This window comes from Sturnus vulgaris, chromosome 4 (genome assembly GCF_052056855.1).
Source record: "Sturnus vulgaris isolate bStuVul1 chromosome 4, bStuVul1.hap1, whole genome shotgun sequence".
In the NCBI taxonomy this organism is placed as follows: domain Eukaryota; kingdom Metazoa; phylum Chordata; class Aves; order Passeriformes; family Sturnidae; genus Sturnus; species Sturnus vulgaris.
In genome coordinates, this window is record NC_142246.1 from 34,560,608 (window position 1) to 34,576,386 (window position 15,779).

At 38.5% G+C, this 15,779-nt stretch overlaps 1 protein-coding gene across 2 annotated transcripts; it reads left to right on the forward strand.

Moving 5' to 3' along the window:
* The first annotated feature begins 1,334 nt into the window (after positions 1-1,334).
* Positions 1,335-15,779, forward strand: AGA (aspartylglucosaminidase). Of its 2 annotated transcripts, XM_014892613.2 has the most exons (9): positions 1,335-1,500; positions 3,377-3,530; positions 4,705-4,817; positions 7,344-7,456; positions 8,260-8,374; positions 10,345-10,420; positions 11,138-11,245; positions 13,311-13,444; positions 14,250-15,779. In XM_014892613.2, exons 1-9 carry the CDS (start codon positions 1,356-1,358, stop codon positions 14,348-14,350), a joined length of 1,059 nt encoding a protein of 352 aa, XP_014748099.2. In that variant the 5' UTR covers positions 1,335-1,355; the 3' UTR covers positions 14,351-15,779. The 2 variants fall into 2 exon arrangements, with proteins under 2 accessions (XP_014748099.2, XP_088019694.1); XM_088163568.1 differs by lacking the exon at positions 10,345-10,420 and having other exon boundaries at positions 8,260-8,387.

Sequence of the window (15,779 nt, forward strand, 5' to 3'; positions counted from 1 at the left end):
TTTTTTTCATGTTGTTCAGATATAATAGCTGATTGATGATCAGCGGCTCCTTGAACCTGCTCAGTCCTGAACACAAACCAGTGAATTGTGCTTACAGCAGGTAAGCCTTTGGACCTGAAACTGTCAGAGTGCTGTGGCAATGGGAAAAATGGTTTGAAATTATTCTAACTGTTTATCATGAAAAGTTTAAATGGCAGGGGCAGAATTGAGAAATTAATTAATTCTTAATTAATTTAAGATTTACCAGATACTAAATTGTTATACGTTTTAGGACTTCTGTAAAGCAAGGCTTTTCACAAATTTTCTCATAAACTATTTGGCTGTAGTAAGTCCCAAAACACGCCCTTCACAGAAACATCTCTGTGCCATACAGCACTTTTGACAAAGAGATCCACGCTAGCAAGGTGAAGATGCTGCAAGTGGATGTCAGGAGCTCAGGGGGAGATTGCTCCCATGCTGCAGCCCTGCTGCTGCACAGCCCCCCACTCCAGCACCACTGGCAATGCCATCAGCACGAGGGGGCCCTGCACAAGCAGGCTGGCTGTGACACATACCCAGACTCGATAAAAACCTTCATCAAAAGCAGCAGGGCCAGCAGGACGAGGGAGGTGATTCTGCCTCTGTCATCTGCTCTGGTGAGATCCCCCCTCAAGTTCTGCATCCAGCTGTCTGGGACCCCAACAACAGGAAGCAGATCAACCTATTGGAACAAGGCCACACCAGGTTCATCAGAAGGATGGAGCACTGCTCCTATGAGGAAAAGCTGAGATAATTGGAGCTGTTTTGCCTGGAAAAGAGAAGGCTTCAGGATGACCTTAATAATTACAGCTTTCCAGTACGTGAAGGGAACTTAGTGGAAAGATGAGGCAAGACTATTTAGAAGTGCACGTAGTGACAAGACAAGGGGAATGGGTTCAAATTGAAACAGGGTAGGTTTAGATTACCTATTAGGAAAGAATTCATTATTGTGAGAGTGGTGAAGGACAGGAACAGGCTGCTCATGGAAGCTGTGCACACCTCATTCCTAGAAGTTCAAGACCAGGCTGGATGGTCTCCGAACAACAGGAGGTGTCCTTTGGAAGGTGTCCGTGACTACGGCAGGGGGAATGGAACTAGGTGATCTTTAGGGCGCCTTCCCACACAAACCATTCTAGGATTCTGTGAAATACCAATTGTATTTGTGTGCTTCGGCCTTTGCTCAAGGTTTAGCATTTCCTTGCCACGACAGCGTTTCCCAGGCTGCAGAGCCGGACGCCGCCACGCTCGCACACCCGGGGGCAGCGCGGTCCCGGCCGGGCCGTGCGCGCCTGCGCCGCCCGCTGGGAGGCGGCGGAGCGGGGCCGGGCCGGGCGGCGATGGCGGCGGGACGCGGCCGGGACTGGCAGGGGGTGATGGTCGCGCTCCTCTGGCTCGCTGTGTTGACGCCGGCGGGAGCCGCCTCAGCTGCCGCTCTGCCTGTAGTCATCAACACCTGGGCGTTTAGGACGGCCGCAGAGACAGGTGTCCCGGCGCGGGCCCGGGCTGGAGCGGGGCGGGTGGGGCGGTGCTGTGCCGCGCCGCTTGGTGCCTTCCGGGAGCGCTCTCCTGCTGAGGGGCCGCCGGGCGGACCTGGCTCTTGTTAGTGCTTCAGGAAAAATGAGTCTCTGAGGCGTGGCCGGGCTGATGTGTGGCCAGAAGGAGCTGGATGTGACCCGGCTGCCAAGCGGCGCTGGCTGCGGAGGGCCCGGGCTGCGCTCCCCGCGCTGCCCCGTCACGGCTCAGAGCCAGCCCCGCTGCCGGCGGGGAGGCCGCGGGAGGTGCCTCGGCCGGCTTGGAAAGGGTTACCCTTCCTCTGGGAACGGCCAAGCCCCGGCGCTTGCCCTTCCTTCTCTGCCGCTGGGAGCCTCCAGGCAAATGGTTTCACTTTACACCTTGAGAAATAACGCCAAAAAAAACCCGATCAAAACCCACAAAAGCTAAAGAGGAGAGTTTTGAACTAGGAAAAGCTAGATCAGAGACATACTTTTGCTAATAATGTGGTTTGCACTCTTGCACAGTTTTTTTTAAAGCTTTTTTTTTTTTTCCCTGAGATTCCGTCTAGCCCCCTAATGAATTAGGTAGTTACACTATTTTTTGAAACTGTTGTTTTGTGATGTGTTATTGACAGTCAGAGCAGGCTTTCCTATGGCAGCTGTGAATAGTAATTTTAAAAGACTTGCAGATTATTTTAATAAAGCCGAGTTGTAAATAACCCCATGCTACAGAATGCTTGCTTGTCAAATGAGTTACCAAAAAAGCCTTGTAATGGTCAGAAGTTAAATACACTCATGAAAATAGCAATGCCCTTGCTATGCAGCTTCTGAAAGCCTCTCCTAAGGCTACTCACGGCAGTAAAGGTAATATGAATCAGAGAATACTCCTCACACTGAAGTTTGTAATAGAGGCGAGCATATGTGGAGTTGGGTGCATGGTATTAAGTCTTACTTTTTCCCTAGTGCAGGCAACTTCATGTAGTTGGTATACAGCATCTGTGATCATGAGGCTTCTTGAGGTGGTTTACTTCAGCAGAAGGAACTGGCCTGTGTGCATGTGCTGCCTCCCCGTGTTAGGTCTGTCATATGATAGAGCACCAGAGCCAGCACAAACAGGAATAAGCAGAACTGTGATTGTCAGTGGCAGCAAGTTCAAGCACTTGAGGAAATCTTGCCTGAGATCCATCCTTGTGAAATCTCGTATGTGCAATGCCTTCAGGCTCAGTATATTCAAGTCAGGTTGTTTGACACATCTGTAATGTCTTACAAAGCTGCACCATGATCTAGATCCTGAAGAATAGAAGACCAAGGGTTGAAGAGGAGAACATGGAGACTTAATTTCCTGTATATAATTTTCACTTTGCTTTTGTGCTAATGTAGTAACTGATGTGCATTTTTACTTTTTTATTCTGCAGTTGGAGACTTAATAGCTCCATATGAAGCTTTTGAGGGCAGCCTTTTCTTGGCTTTTTTTTTTTCTTTTTTGAGTTGAAAGATTTTTTTTCCCCTTCCCTCTACCAGAAGGCTTTAAACAAGTGGTGATAAAGTAATGATTTGTTCTGGGCAGAGAAGGGTATTCGTTATAGAGGACTTGTGATAATAATTAATAAATAATGTCTCAGTCAGAAGAAAAGCTCTGTTTCTCAGTCAGAAACACTAATCAGATATGCAAGAAAAATAATATTTAGAAAAGTGATACCTTGTATTCTTTTGGTTATATTTATATTTATATTTTGTCTTTATAATCTGTAATTTATAGTCTACTTTTTTTTCCACTTATATGGTGCACCTGCATCATGTCCATCTTTAAGCAGCAGTGGAAACTATTTTCCATAGTGACATTAAATTATTTGTGTTGATTACAGCTTGGAGAGTATTAGAGTCAGGAGGCTCAGAGCTGGATGCAGTCGAGAGAGGCTGTGCTCAGTGTGAGATCGATCAGTGCGATGGGAGCGTGGGATATGGAGGGAGCCCAGATGAAAGTGGAGAAACAACTCTGGATGCAATGATTATGGATGGGTAAGAAAACTGTATGGAGAAAAGAATGATCCCTGCTGTTATAAACAACTCAGACCCTGAGTGGGAATGTGTTATGAAAGTTTAATTGAGAACAATAAAAAAGTTCTCAAAGCAAAAAGGGACAGAGTTGGGAGCGTGGCCAAATGCCAGAGGCTCGTCCACAAAATGGCAGCTCTGCCTTTTATACCCCTGGTGTTGCATCAGCTTGATGCATATTTATTTTGATTTTACATAGTAATTTTACATTTATTTTGATTTGCATGTCACTCTCGTTGGTTCTGACGCAGTTTTGTCACTGTGGTCCTCAGGGCCATCACTAGATGACGTTCTGCTCCTTTTAAGGTCCTGTCTCAAAGTTTTGGCCAGCAGCAGTTCATCCAATGTAAACTCACAAAGCCACAAAAGCACAGCACACAAAACCATCATCGCAGAAACCAATCTCGAAACTAGGCCATGCAACATCAACCACTCCAAAACACATATCACTGTCTCAGTATTGAGACAACATAATATTTAATCAACATAATTCATAATATAATATCAATTTGTATAATACCCCTGAAAGACAACTTCCATTAACTTGTTTCTCACACTTGCCATTTTTAGCACACTTAAGAGTTGTTGATTTGCAGCTGACTATGGGACAAGCTAACTTGTAGAACAAGGAACAAGGAAAAACAACATACTTGATTTTTGGAAGAGTAGGAAATTACTCTTCACTTATAGTGCATTCATGCAGTTCCAGGTATAGCAGTTGAAACAGATGGTTTGTAGCATTGTTAGCTTTCCCTTCACATTCAGTCCATAAATATTTCACTTTTGGAGCAATTGTCTTCAATAATTTATTTGCTGTTTAAAGCTGTCCTGATTAAAAAGTAATTGCAAGTGTGTGGTTCGTGTTATGAGTTCATGTAACAAAATAGTTACTCTACTGAAAATATTACTCTGAATGGAAGTATTATTTCTTGAGCAACATCTATATGCATGTGAAAGGAAAAAATATATATAGGAAGTCTTTCCCTACTAATATGGTGACATCTGTCTGGCATAGAACAATTAAAGCACTATGTTAAAGGAGAAAGCTTTTTGATTTAGATGAGAAAAGTTTTTTCTAGTAAAAAATGTGTAATTGTTCTTGTAGTTTTAATAAGTTTTAAATATTCCTTGTTTCCAGCAACACTATGGAAGTTGGGGCTGTTGCAGATCTCAGGCGTGTGAAAAATGCGATTGGCGTAGCACGAAAAGTTATTGAATACACTAAGCATACATTACTAGTGGGAGAGTCAGGTAATTATTAACTGTTTCCAAGCCAAACCCTCATTTTAAAACACTTCCTAATAAAATTGCAACATTTTCATCTTGATAATATAGGTGGAAGTATTCCTTGGTGATCAAATCAATCTACTCAAGTAGTTCAAAAGTGTTTCTTCTTTCATTCTGTGTCTATGAAATAGGTTTATTTTTAGAAGGCAAAAAAGTTTTATGGCTTTTTCCATCAGCTTAACTGCAAATATTGACTTGTAATCTCAAGGCTTTGCTAATATCACTGATATCTACATTACCAAAGATGATTTATAAAAGACAGTATAGAAACTGTTAGATTGTAAATGTTGCATTTAAAACCATGAAGTAACTTTTTTTAAGGAATGGCAGAATTAATAGACACAAGAGTTAAATTCCACTGTTTTGGTATATATTGAGTGTGATTAGTGTATTTCAGAATTTATAAGTATTAGTGAGAACTTCAATGTAGAAAAGCTCATTAGAGGCTCCCAGGCACAACAAAAGAGTAGTATCAAATTGGAGGCTTAGTTGAGCTTTTTAAATACAGGCTGATGTTGGTAGAATACCAGTTTCAAAAAGAGATGTTCATTCCCTGGAGGTGTGTGAGTTGTGAACGGGTTTTTTTTTCTTGACTTTTAAGAAGCCTACTCTGAGCCTGTACTTGCTCAGAAAGAAATGCAGAGATAAGTGTGGAAAATGACATCTGAGCATTAATGATGATTCAAGTGCTTTGAAATTGATAAGATAAAATATTCTTGAAGAAATTAGCATGTACAGTAGTAAGTGCTCAAGCAATTTTTTGATGGAGTAAAATGGAGCAATTTTGGGAGGTGAGGATACAATTTGAAGGTCTGAACAGAGAAACCTGTAGATTCTATTTAATTTAAGGCAATTGACCATGATTATGAGTGGCTTTTCTAAGAGATATTTCTTATGTAGTGCAGAAAAATAAATTGGTCAGGTGTTAAATACTGGAGTTTAGTTTGCCCCTCATTGCTAGTTACCATAGTATTTTTAAATTTTAATCAGGAGAACAAGCAGAAAGGATAAGGAAAATGAAGAAACAGAAGGATTAAAGTGCTGATTTAAAATACATCTTCCCACCTAAGAAGATAGCTCTTTGTCTAATGGAGACATGTGGACAAGTTTGTTATCCTTACTCTCAGTGATAGCTTCCTCAGAAGAAAATGTCTAGCAGTAATGGCAAAAGAAAGATATGAAAGCTAAAAATTTATCTGAGTAAAAATTGGAGATGGTGTTTAATATCAATGAGTTAATGACAGCAGTGGAGAAATTGAGAAGGACTATTTCTTTTGAAGAAATGTTTTTTTTGTGGAAATTGGAACTTGGATAAGAGAAACTCTGGTTGTCTTCACCAGGTGAAGATGAATAAAAAGAAAACCCATTTGAACCTTCAAACTGGCACGTCAGAGAACAGATTATTTTCTAAATAGAAATACTTATATTACAGAAAAGATAGCTAGAACAGTAAAATCTTTTTGTATAAATGCATGTAATCACTGCAGGCATTTTTTTAATTCAAGGTGCAAAATTAGGAACTCTGCTTACTGGAATAGAAAAAATGTTTCAAACACTATTTTTGAATTCCTGAAAAACGTGCACAAGCACAATTTTACCTTACAAAATAAACCCCAAATGTAAAACCTCCAAATTCTGCCTGTTTGTTCTATAAATGGGAAAATATTTATTTAATTGAAGCTGTCAGTTTTCTTTTCCTCTGATTGCTGATACTTTACTTGTGTCAGATTTTAAGAAAAAGATAGAAAAGCAGTCCAGAAATAATTGAGGGCTTCTTTTAATTCTTGGACTGGATAAGTTTGTTCAGCTGTGTATTATAGTGACATTATTATCAAGGATTGATAATATAAATTCAAACATCTGAATCTAGCAACAGTATCTGCAGCTAAAAGATGAAAGAAGAGTTGATCTTTTTGCTCTTTGCCTAATGATAAGCCATTCTTAGAAGTGTAGTATTCTTTCATTGCTTGTGTTCATATTTCTTTTGCTCTCTTGCCACCTGCTATAGAAATTTTCAAAACAAGGAAGCAGTCACTTTTAAAGCTGCAAGGAAGAAGTGTAATGTGATGTAAGCTGGTGGATTGCATTCTTCAAGTATCAGTTTTAATAGCAAATATTGTGCTGTTACGTTATTTATATTTGCTTTTTAAGGAAAATATATTTGAATAGCTTATTTATTTCTGTGACCCACATAACCTAGGCCATTCCTGCTCCACACTCTTAGTTGTGTCCAGTTGATTAACAGAGTTGAATTGGTTTCTCTTTCAATGGGAGCACTTTTATGTTACTGCCTGTGAAGCAAGAGTTGGCTACTGCAGTTGTACATCACTCTAATGGCTGATGCTGCTCCCTGAAGATGTACTTCTCATCTCCAAAAAGGATGTAGAATTTCTTGATTTCTAAAAAAACATAACATGAATGCATTATCATAAAACCCATAAAACTAGAATGAGTCAATGTTTCTTTTTCATTTTGTTCTTGTTTTTCAAGCCTCCCTGTTTGCTGTAAGAATGGGGTTTCCATATGAAGATTTAACTACCCAGAAATCCCTTTCGCTATATTCAGAGTGGCTTAATCAAAGCTGTCAGCCAAACTACTGGAAGGTACAGTGCAATGATACCAGTGAAGGGGGGATTTAGAAAGTCAGTAGTGCAGCATTGCCTCTTCCTTTCAGCTTATATTGAAGTTTCACTTTACATGTGAATAAAAAGAAGTTTTGCTTATTAGACAGAAAAACTTGATATTACTAAGCATTTGCTAGACTTGGGAGTATATGCGCCTAGTTTCTTAGATCCTGCTGCTTTTGACCTTGCTGCAGTAGTGTTTTGGTGTGGGAGTTATTTTTTAGTTCTTAATTGGGACAGGACTTACCAAAATAAACAAAGCAGTGCATGTATTTTTTGATGCATGTATACATTTCTGAAAGAAAATCTTAAAGTAGTAATTAAGGTCTTTAAATAGTTAGTTGAGAGGCTTTATGCAGACCTATGAATGCATCAGGTTAGTGCAGATGTCCATTAAACTTGCCTGTTATGGTGAGCTTGACTTGCCCTTTGAATGTTTTTTGGGGGGTTTTTTTTGTTTGGTTTTTTTTTGCTTTGGGTGTCACTGATTTCTACATGTTTGTACAGTGGTTTGGGGTTTTTTTTGACCAGTGAGTTGTGCAGAGGAGAGTCTTTAATTTGAACAATGTAACTTTTCCAAGAAAATCTTTTTATTGTGTAATACCAGATATCAGTCTTAATTATTCACTAAGCATAACAATTTGTGGGATCTCAGTACATCTCTGTAGTTTAAGTACTGGGCATCTAATGCCTTTATGGTAATTATAGGTATTGATCAGAGTATTTTTTTTCATTTATCTGTGTTGAATATATTATTCATGCAAATCACAAACTAATTACAGAATGTGGTGCCAGACTCTTCAAAATCATGTGGACCGTATAAACGACGTGAAGAAGTAACTTATAAAGAAGAACAGACCAGCTCACAAAGAAGTTTTCATAATCACGACACTATTGGTAACAACTTTTGGTAACTCTGATGCTGATCTTTTTTATTCATTCCTCTAACGATTAAATCATACTTATTTAAAGAAAAATATTTCATACAGGAATTATTTCCTGTTTATAGTGGTTTCAAGATTCTGTTGCTTATGTGTTGCAATGGAGTGCCTAAAAGTAGTATTTGTTTTTGTATTTTTTTCCAGTTCATTGGCTGCATAGACACTTGATTCATTTTTTGCCATTAACTCTTGTTCATTGCCCTGCTGCTTTTCTCACAGATACCTTGGCATAATTGCTTGGGCAGCTGTGGATGCTTAGAAACTAAGTTAAAGATAATTATGTTTATCTTGATTATGGTGTGCTGTCAGACCAACTTAAAAGGCCTTGCAGTGGTAGAAGAAATGAGTATATCATTAGTCATGTTGCCAACTAAAAGTGGTTGTCACACTCCTTTAGCTTATAAAATAAATTTTGCTTTCATTTTTCTTTTATTCTGTATTTTTTCTAAATGAGTAAATTTCTACAGAAACTAACATTAAAACAGGTTAGCAGTAGTAGTCCCAAAAACTTCTAAGACTATACTGATTGAGGACTGTTAATTGCTAAGCCTATACGTTGATTAATGAGCAGATCAGACAAAGGACTAGAGCAGTTACAGATTCATGTCTTTCATATCTTTATACTTTGTAGTCTTGAATCTTCCACTTTTTGGTTTAGTTTGGATTTTTCTCAGTTTAGAAATCCAGAACTTTTTGTCTGATGGTCTTTACAAAATCAAGAATTAACAAGTTATTTCAAGTGTGAATCTTTCTTCTTGGTTTCTAGTTCATCCTACTAATAATAAATTAATAGTCTACAGAAGTAGACTAGGCAACCTACCAGATTCTTAAGTTGCTAGCTAGCTTACTTAGTGGGGTAATTCAGTAAGTGCTGGAAAACTTAGAAATTGTGGAGTGTCAGGAGGGAGGAATCTGCTAAACACAATTCAAGAATCGATCTATCATTAAGTAGTCCTAAGCTGTTTAGTAAATGGTGGTATTTTGTATTAGTATTTCAAGTTCTCCCACCCCATTGTTTTATATTATGAAATATCTCTGTGAGTAGCACATTTAGAGAAGAGTCTTCATCCAGCATGCATTTACAACATTGGTAGGAACTGATACCCTTCCAGTCTTTTTTGCAGAGGCCATTGGGTCTGTGCCTTTATGTTTTGAGCTCCTACTGGTCAGGAAACCTTTCTATGAGAAGAAGATACTGCTTAGTGAGGTCAGAGAAACAGAATTCAGCTCATCAAATTCTGCTTCTTGGCCCCCAGTTTGTACTGGAATTTTATACTCACAGCAACTCATGCCCTCTCCTGCTCTATGGAGGTAAAGTCTTGCTCTATGGAGAAGTAACTGATCCCAAACCCAATTCCAAGTGACAATCTAAGCTTCTTTAATATGAGGCAGTGATTTTCTTACCAGCACAAAATTAGCAAGGGGTAGGCTCATGAATGTATTTGGTTGTCCATCATGTAATTCTAGTTACTTTGGTAGGCAATGTGTCATCTTCTGCCAAATTTAAGCTCATGTTTCTGACTTTTTTCTTTTCAATTTCCTTCAAGTACCGTTTATAATTTCTAAACTTTGTTGTTCTGATGGTATTGGTGTTCAATGTGGTGACACCAGGTACTTGTTCTCAACTGGTTAACAAAGGTGTGTATCAGGAGACAGTGGCTGTATGGGCAGCAGTAACATACAGTTCTGAACAGTGTGGCGTTCACTGTTTCACATTCCTTTTTGAGTTCTTGCAATAGATCATAAAAATTTTCAAATCTCTTTTTAAAAGAACTTATTTTCCTAAAGAGTACAACTCTTGTATTTCACTATACCAGTAATTTGAATTGTCTGAGCATTGTGGCTCTGTTTTATAAGTGTAGTGCTAACTAAATAAGTATGTTAGTAGCATTCCTGAATATGTTTTGTCCCTGTTGAACATCTTAGGTATGGTTGTAATTGGTGTGAGTGGAACTGTTGCTTCTGGGACATCTACTAATGGTGCAATCCACAAACTTCCAGGGTTAGTATCTCTGATTTTACGAAAAAGCTTTCTCCCCCACCTTGTTTCCGATGTTAAACTTGTGATTGTGCTTCAAAATGTTAACCTTTAGATCACAAAATGGCTTTGCCTTTTTTTGTGCACTTGCCAGAAATTCTAATATTGAGAAACTGTTTAAGTTGCAAGACTATGTGTGTTCATTTGAGGGAATGCTTGTTTTTCAGCTTGCTTAATTCACCATATAGACACACAAACAACTGGCACAGCTGTGAGACAACTTGTAAGGCAAGGCGCCAGAGACAAACATTTTGGAGAGGCACACAGTCTCCTAAGGAATGTACATAGAATCAGAGCCTCAGGCTTGTGTTTTGTCTTTGAGATACTTTTTCTACACAGTTAGGGTTATTGTCTGTCAACCAAGTCAGACAACTTCTGGATTTAGCAACAAGTTATTGAACTTATTAATGTCCCCAGCTACTTACTGTTGCCCACAGGCTAAATCTCACTGGCTTAACTATAGTCAGTACAGTAACAGACACTTATGCATTGGTGGTGGATTAAGCCTCGGGTCAGTCAGGTTATCACAGATCACTTTTACAGGTAGTTTTAAGGCAAGACTTTGGACTGCAGTGGATTGACCTCTTTGCCTGTTCTGTTCTCCTGTGGGTTTAATGTGAAGTCAGCTGGAGGCAGTAAGGCTGACAGAGTTTGGTTTTTATTTTCCATTGTTCACTACAGCCGTGTCGGAGATTCTCCGATAGCTGGAGCGGGATCCTACGCAGATAGTACAGCCGGAGGAGCTGCAGCCACTGGGGATGGTGACATCATGATGCGCTTCTTACCCAGGTTTGTCCTTAGGGCACACTTTGCTAGATTTTTGCAGCAAAATGTGGACTCAGCAAATGAAGAATTGATTAAAAATATAGTCTGACTTAGTGGCTGCTGAAGTGGGAGTAAAGGAAGGAGTGGAAGGGGAAAGAACAGTAGCAGAATCAAGTTACCCTTATGATCTGCCTTAAAAGAAGAGACTTAAATATCTTGATGACAGATCCCTTAATACTGCCAAGCTGTGAGCAAACAGGCAGCAGGTAATGAGTACATTTCCAACCTGTATGCTTTTTAGCAGACCTGATTAGCTTACTTCTCCAAAGCATTTTGTTGTGTGGAAAAGTATTATAAATTGTAGAAATGGGTGAAATTGTAGAAATGAGTTGTGGGTCTCAGCTCACTCAGGAGGTATCACTGCAGCAATCCTTTGTAATTGTATGTAATTTGAAACTGAAAGAGGTGTTTTAGTGTTGTCACTGTGGTTACATAAACTGTAAGATATGGCTCTCTTCGTGAGCATCCTTGTGGGTGGGTCTCAGCAGGAATCAATTATGGAAGTCCATGCTGAACATAATGGTCACTGATGCTTGAAGGATATTATAGAAGTGGCCTTCATATTGCTCAGGCAACTTTTTTGAAACTCTGGCAACCAAGAAAGCCTGCTAGCTGTTACATATTTACAGATGTTGTCAGTGAATTTCAAGCTGTTCTGAGTCAGTCTTTCAGATGCAAGGCAGTTGACAACTTCATGAATTATCTATCTTGTCATACAAGATACCAAGATGAGTAGTGAGTTGATCTCCACTATAAGGTTAGTCAGTAAAAGCACAGATTGTGCTTAAGCGGCAGGAAGTGTTCGTCTGTAATGCTTGAAACATTTCATGTTAGCACTAGTGGGTTAACCACCAGAACTAGGGGGTTAATTACTGGTTTGTTATAGATAAAGATTTTTACTAATGCCATGGTATTTAGATATTCCTACGTGAAAAGAAATAACCTCCCAGAAGTGAAGGAAGTGTCAAATAAGGGGCAAAATTGCTAATATTTCCTGTATGCCTTCCTTGAGGTGGTAACTTCTTGTTGAGTTTTTGATTAGTGAAGAGACCCCTGTGCAATACAGCTTAATATTCAGATAGTTATCTGTAGGTAACTTGAACCTATTTGATTGTTAGAATAAATCAAAGATAATAAGGAGTTTAAAAATACGAGAGTTGTTCTTTTCTGTGGTACTTTGCTAACATCTGTAATTAATGCAGTCTGTAGATGTCTTCGTTTAACGAGTTGGTCTTGGTATATGCATCTTTCATCAAAGCAATAAAATGTTTGCTTGTAAGTTATGTCATGAGGTACCGTTTAATCTTCAGGTTCTGAAAGAATGGCAGCGTAAGTAATTTTTTACTTCAGGATATTTTGGAAATGCAACAGGATCATCTGAAGCAATTCCTTTAGATATAAAGGAAATTAATTTTGATTACTCTTAGAATAAGGGTTTTTTAAATCACTTTGCAAACAGTTTGAAAGTGGCTCAAAGTCCTGATCAAAACATTCTACCTTCATATTCATAAAATAAAGGAAGTGTCAATTTTTATGTTCTCAGAAACTTAATTTTTTTCTGAAAGATTTTTTTAATGCTTACTGAGCTCAGTAATTTATCAGTAATGAAATACTGAGTTTTCCTCAAAAAATTATCTTGACATTAGCCTTTCTGAAAATTAGCAATTACTTCTAATGTCAAACTCAATCAAATAATGAAAAATACAGGCCACTAAGTCTTCTAAGCCACTGTGCCTTGCAGTTCTTCAGCTGATCTTTTGTTTAGCCTCTTCTACTGCAAATTTTCTCTTGGCTTGGCCTGCCATCAAATGATATGTGGTATAGAGGTCATCTTGTAGTCCCTTTAAGTCTTGTTTTTAATTGGTTTTTATGTAGAATTTGAGTGCCAATTGCCAATATGAAGTTGGCCTAAAAATTATTTTTCATGTGTTTCCATTATTCACATAAAACAAGGTCTGTTCTCTGGTATTTTAAATTATATAACCTGAGTATGGCTGATTTTCTGTGTGTGGGGTCGGATTTTTTTTAGTTATCAAGCCGTGGAATATATGAGGATGGGAACAGACCCAACAGTAGCCTGTCAGAAAGTTATTTCCAGAATCCAGAAGTACGCTCCCACGTTCTTTGGTGCTATCATTTGTGCCAATACAACTGGAAGTTATGGTATGTATTTTGTTTTGCAGACAAAGGTGCTTGACCCTAACTAGGTCACAGATGTACAAAACTGAACATAGATTTTAAAGATGTCTTTAATTATTCTTTGAAGACTGCAGCAGTACTTGCCATTCACAGTATGGAATGCTGGTTAGTAGGGCAGTTGGAGATAATTTAATTTTGCGTTTGGATGTCTTAGACTTTCACAAAATTTATGGAAGTCTTAGCAAAACCCAAAAATATTTACAACCTTCATTTGTTTTCTGGACTGTATATGATTAATTTGAAGATTTTAAAAAAAGACTAATTTGCCTTCCCTAGATATCGCATAAGGGAAGGAGCATATGAATGTTAAGCATAGCTTCAAAGTGGTCTAAGAATATTCATTGTGCCAGACATCCCATTAGTGAACTGTTAGATCAGTAGGAAGTACAATTTGCTAATCAATGTGGATTATTTAGTTAGACTGCTTTGCTTATTCTTTGATCTCTTGCTTCCTATAGTTCTGTGTTTAAGAGATTAGTGTTGAAGGAACTCATTAAATTAATCAGGATTGAAAGAGAGAGAGATTTTCCTGACTTGTGTTACTGTTTTGAATTGTAGTAAAAAGGCATTAATTGCTCTACAGCAGTCAGTAGTACTGTATTTTAACTTAAAAATTAGGTACTTTCAAGGTGTCTTGGGTTAACCAGATTGTAAAAGAGTAATTATACCACTGTAGTAGAATTAGTAACTGGATCTTCAGATGATAAAATACAATGACAGAGACACATCTCAAATGTAGCAAATTAGAATTTTTTTCTCTTTTTCCTAGGTGCTGCATGTAATAAAATTCCAGGATTCACTCAGTTTCACTTCATGGTTTCAAGCCCTTTGCTAAGTCGACCAACTGAGCAAGTAGTAGACTGTATTTAATTTCTTTTGTCCTATTGGAATCTCAGCTCAGAAAAGGACAGTGCTAAATTCCACCTCAAAATTACTTAATATGGTTGTTTCTAGCATTTAATGGCTATTATGGTCTGCTTGTTTTCCTAAGAACTGAGTAGCCAGAAGTGATGAATAGTAACCATTGAATAGGCCCTTTGCCTTGCCATTTAAAAATATATTTATTGAGACATTTGGAATAACAGGCTGTAAGTGGAACTATGACTCTATGCATAAAGACTCATGTTGAGAATATTTAATGGTCTTGCTAAGATTCAGTTTTTCGTTTCTCTTGAAAAATAATTGCATGAAAATGCTAACACACAAGGAAAGGGGCTTGAGGAGTAGTGAAGACTATTTCAAAGCTTTAATGAAGAGATAAGAAATCCTTATGGACCATTCTAACTTGTTCCACAACAGCTGAGAATACATTTGAATAGAGAGTACGTGCAAGCATCCCTGGTAGTACAAACCTTAAGGAATTTTGGTTGACTGACTGGATGTGAAGACAATTGGAAATCATCCTGTCACGTCTTTTTGTAGTGGAAGTTTAGTTTCGAACCATAATCACAGTGATTTCCTTGTCATTAATATGCTGTGCACTCACCCTGTCCTACAGCACATTAACCTCTGCAAAGGAGCAGTTGAATGCCTAGAGTGTGACAGTTACCTACAGCTTCGAGTTTTGTCACTTTCTGTGTCTAGAGACACCAGGATTCATTTGTAATAAAACTTTAGCATCATGAGGATTATTCTACAGGTGTTTGAAGATACGTTTGATCATGCTCTTAAATTGGTGTCTTAGTGATCATTTGATGGAATCTTTGCTAAACTTGAGCTAGGAAATGGCAAAAGGGGTGATGCCTTGGGAAGCTGGAACAGAGGCTACCCACAGAGTTGAGGGGAATAAAATGGGTATTTATTGAGAGGCCTACGAAAGGCCACACTCTGGCAGTATGAGTGCCACAGTCATGGCCCCTGCCTGGATGGACCAAGATGGAAGCAAGAGAGGACTTGGTCACAAAATCTCACACTTTTATAGGTTTAAGTTCATTTGCATGAACCCGCCCTCCTCTTTCCATATTGTTTATGCTTAGGGCCTGAAGTTTGAAGAAACTGTCCTTGAGTTTTCAACTGGAATAGGACTGTTTTGTCTTCATCACTCTAGCACATCAGAAAATCACATCCAAACAGAATAGAAAAACTTAAGGCATCAAGGGGAGCAAGTAAAAAGTCTGTGTCTTGTCACTTTAATTATTCTCTGTCTACTTAAATAAAATCATTGGGTAATAAAAGCACACTTTAATGTATTGATGAAGTTGTTTAGATGCTTGTGTACTGTGCCTTAGATCGATTGTTGCTCTTTGTTTCAAGTTGGTATCTTTAAAAGCTGGAAATAAACCACTCAAATTAGAATGGC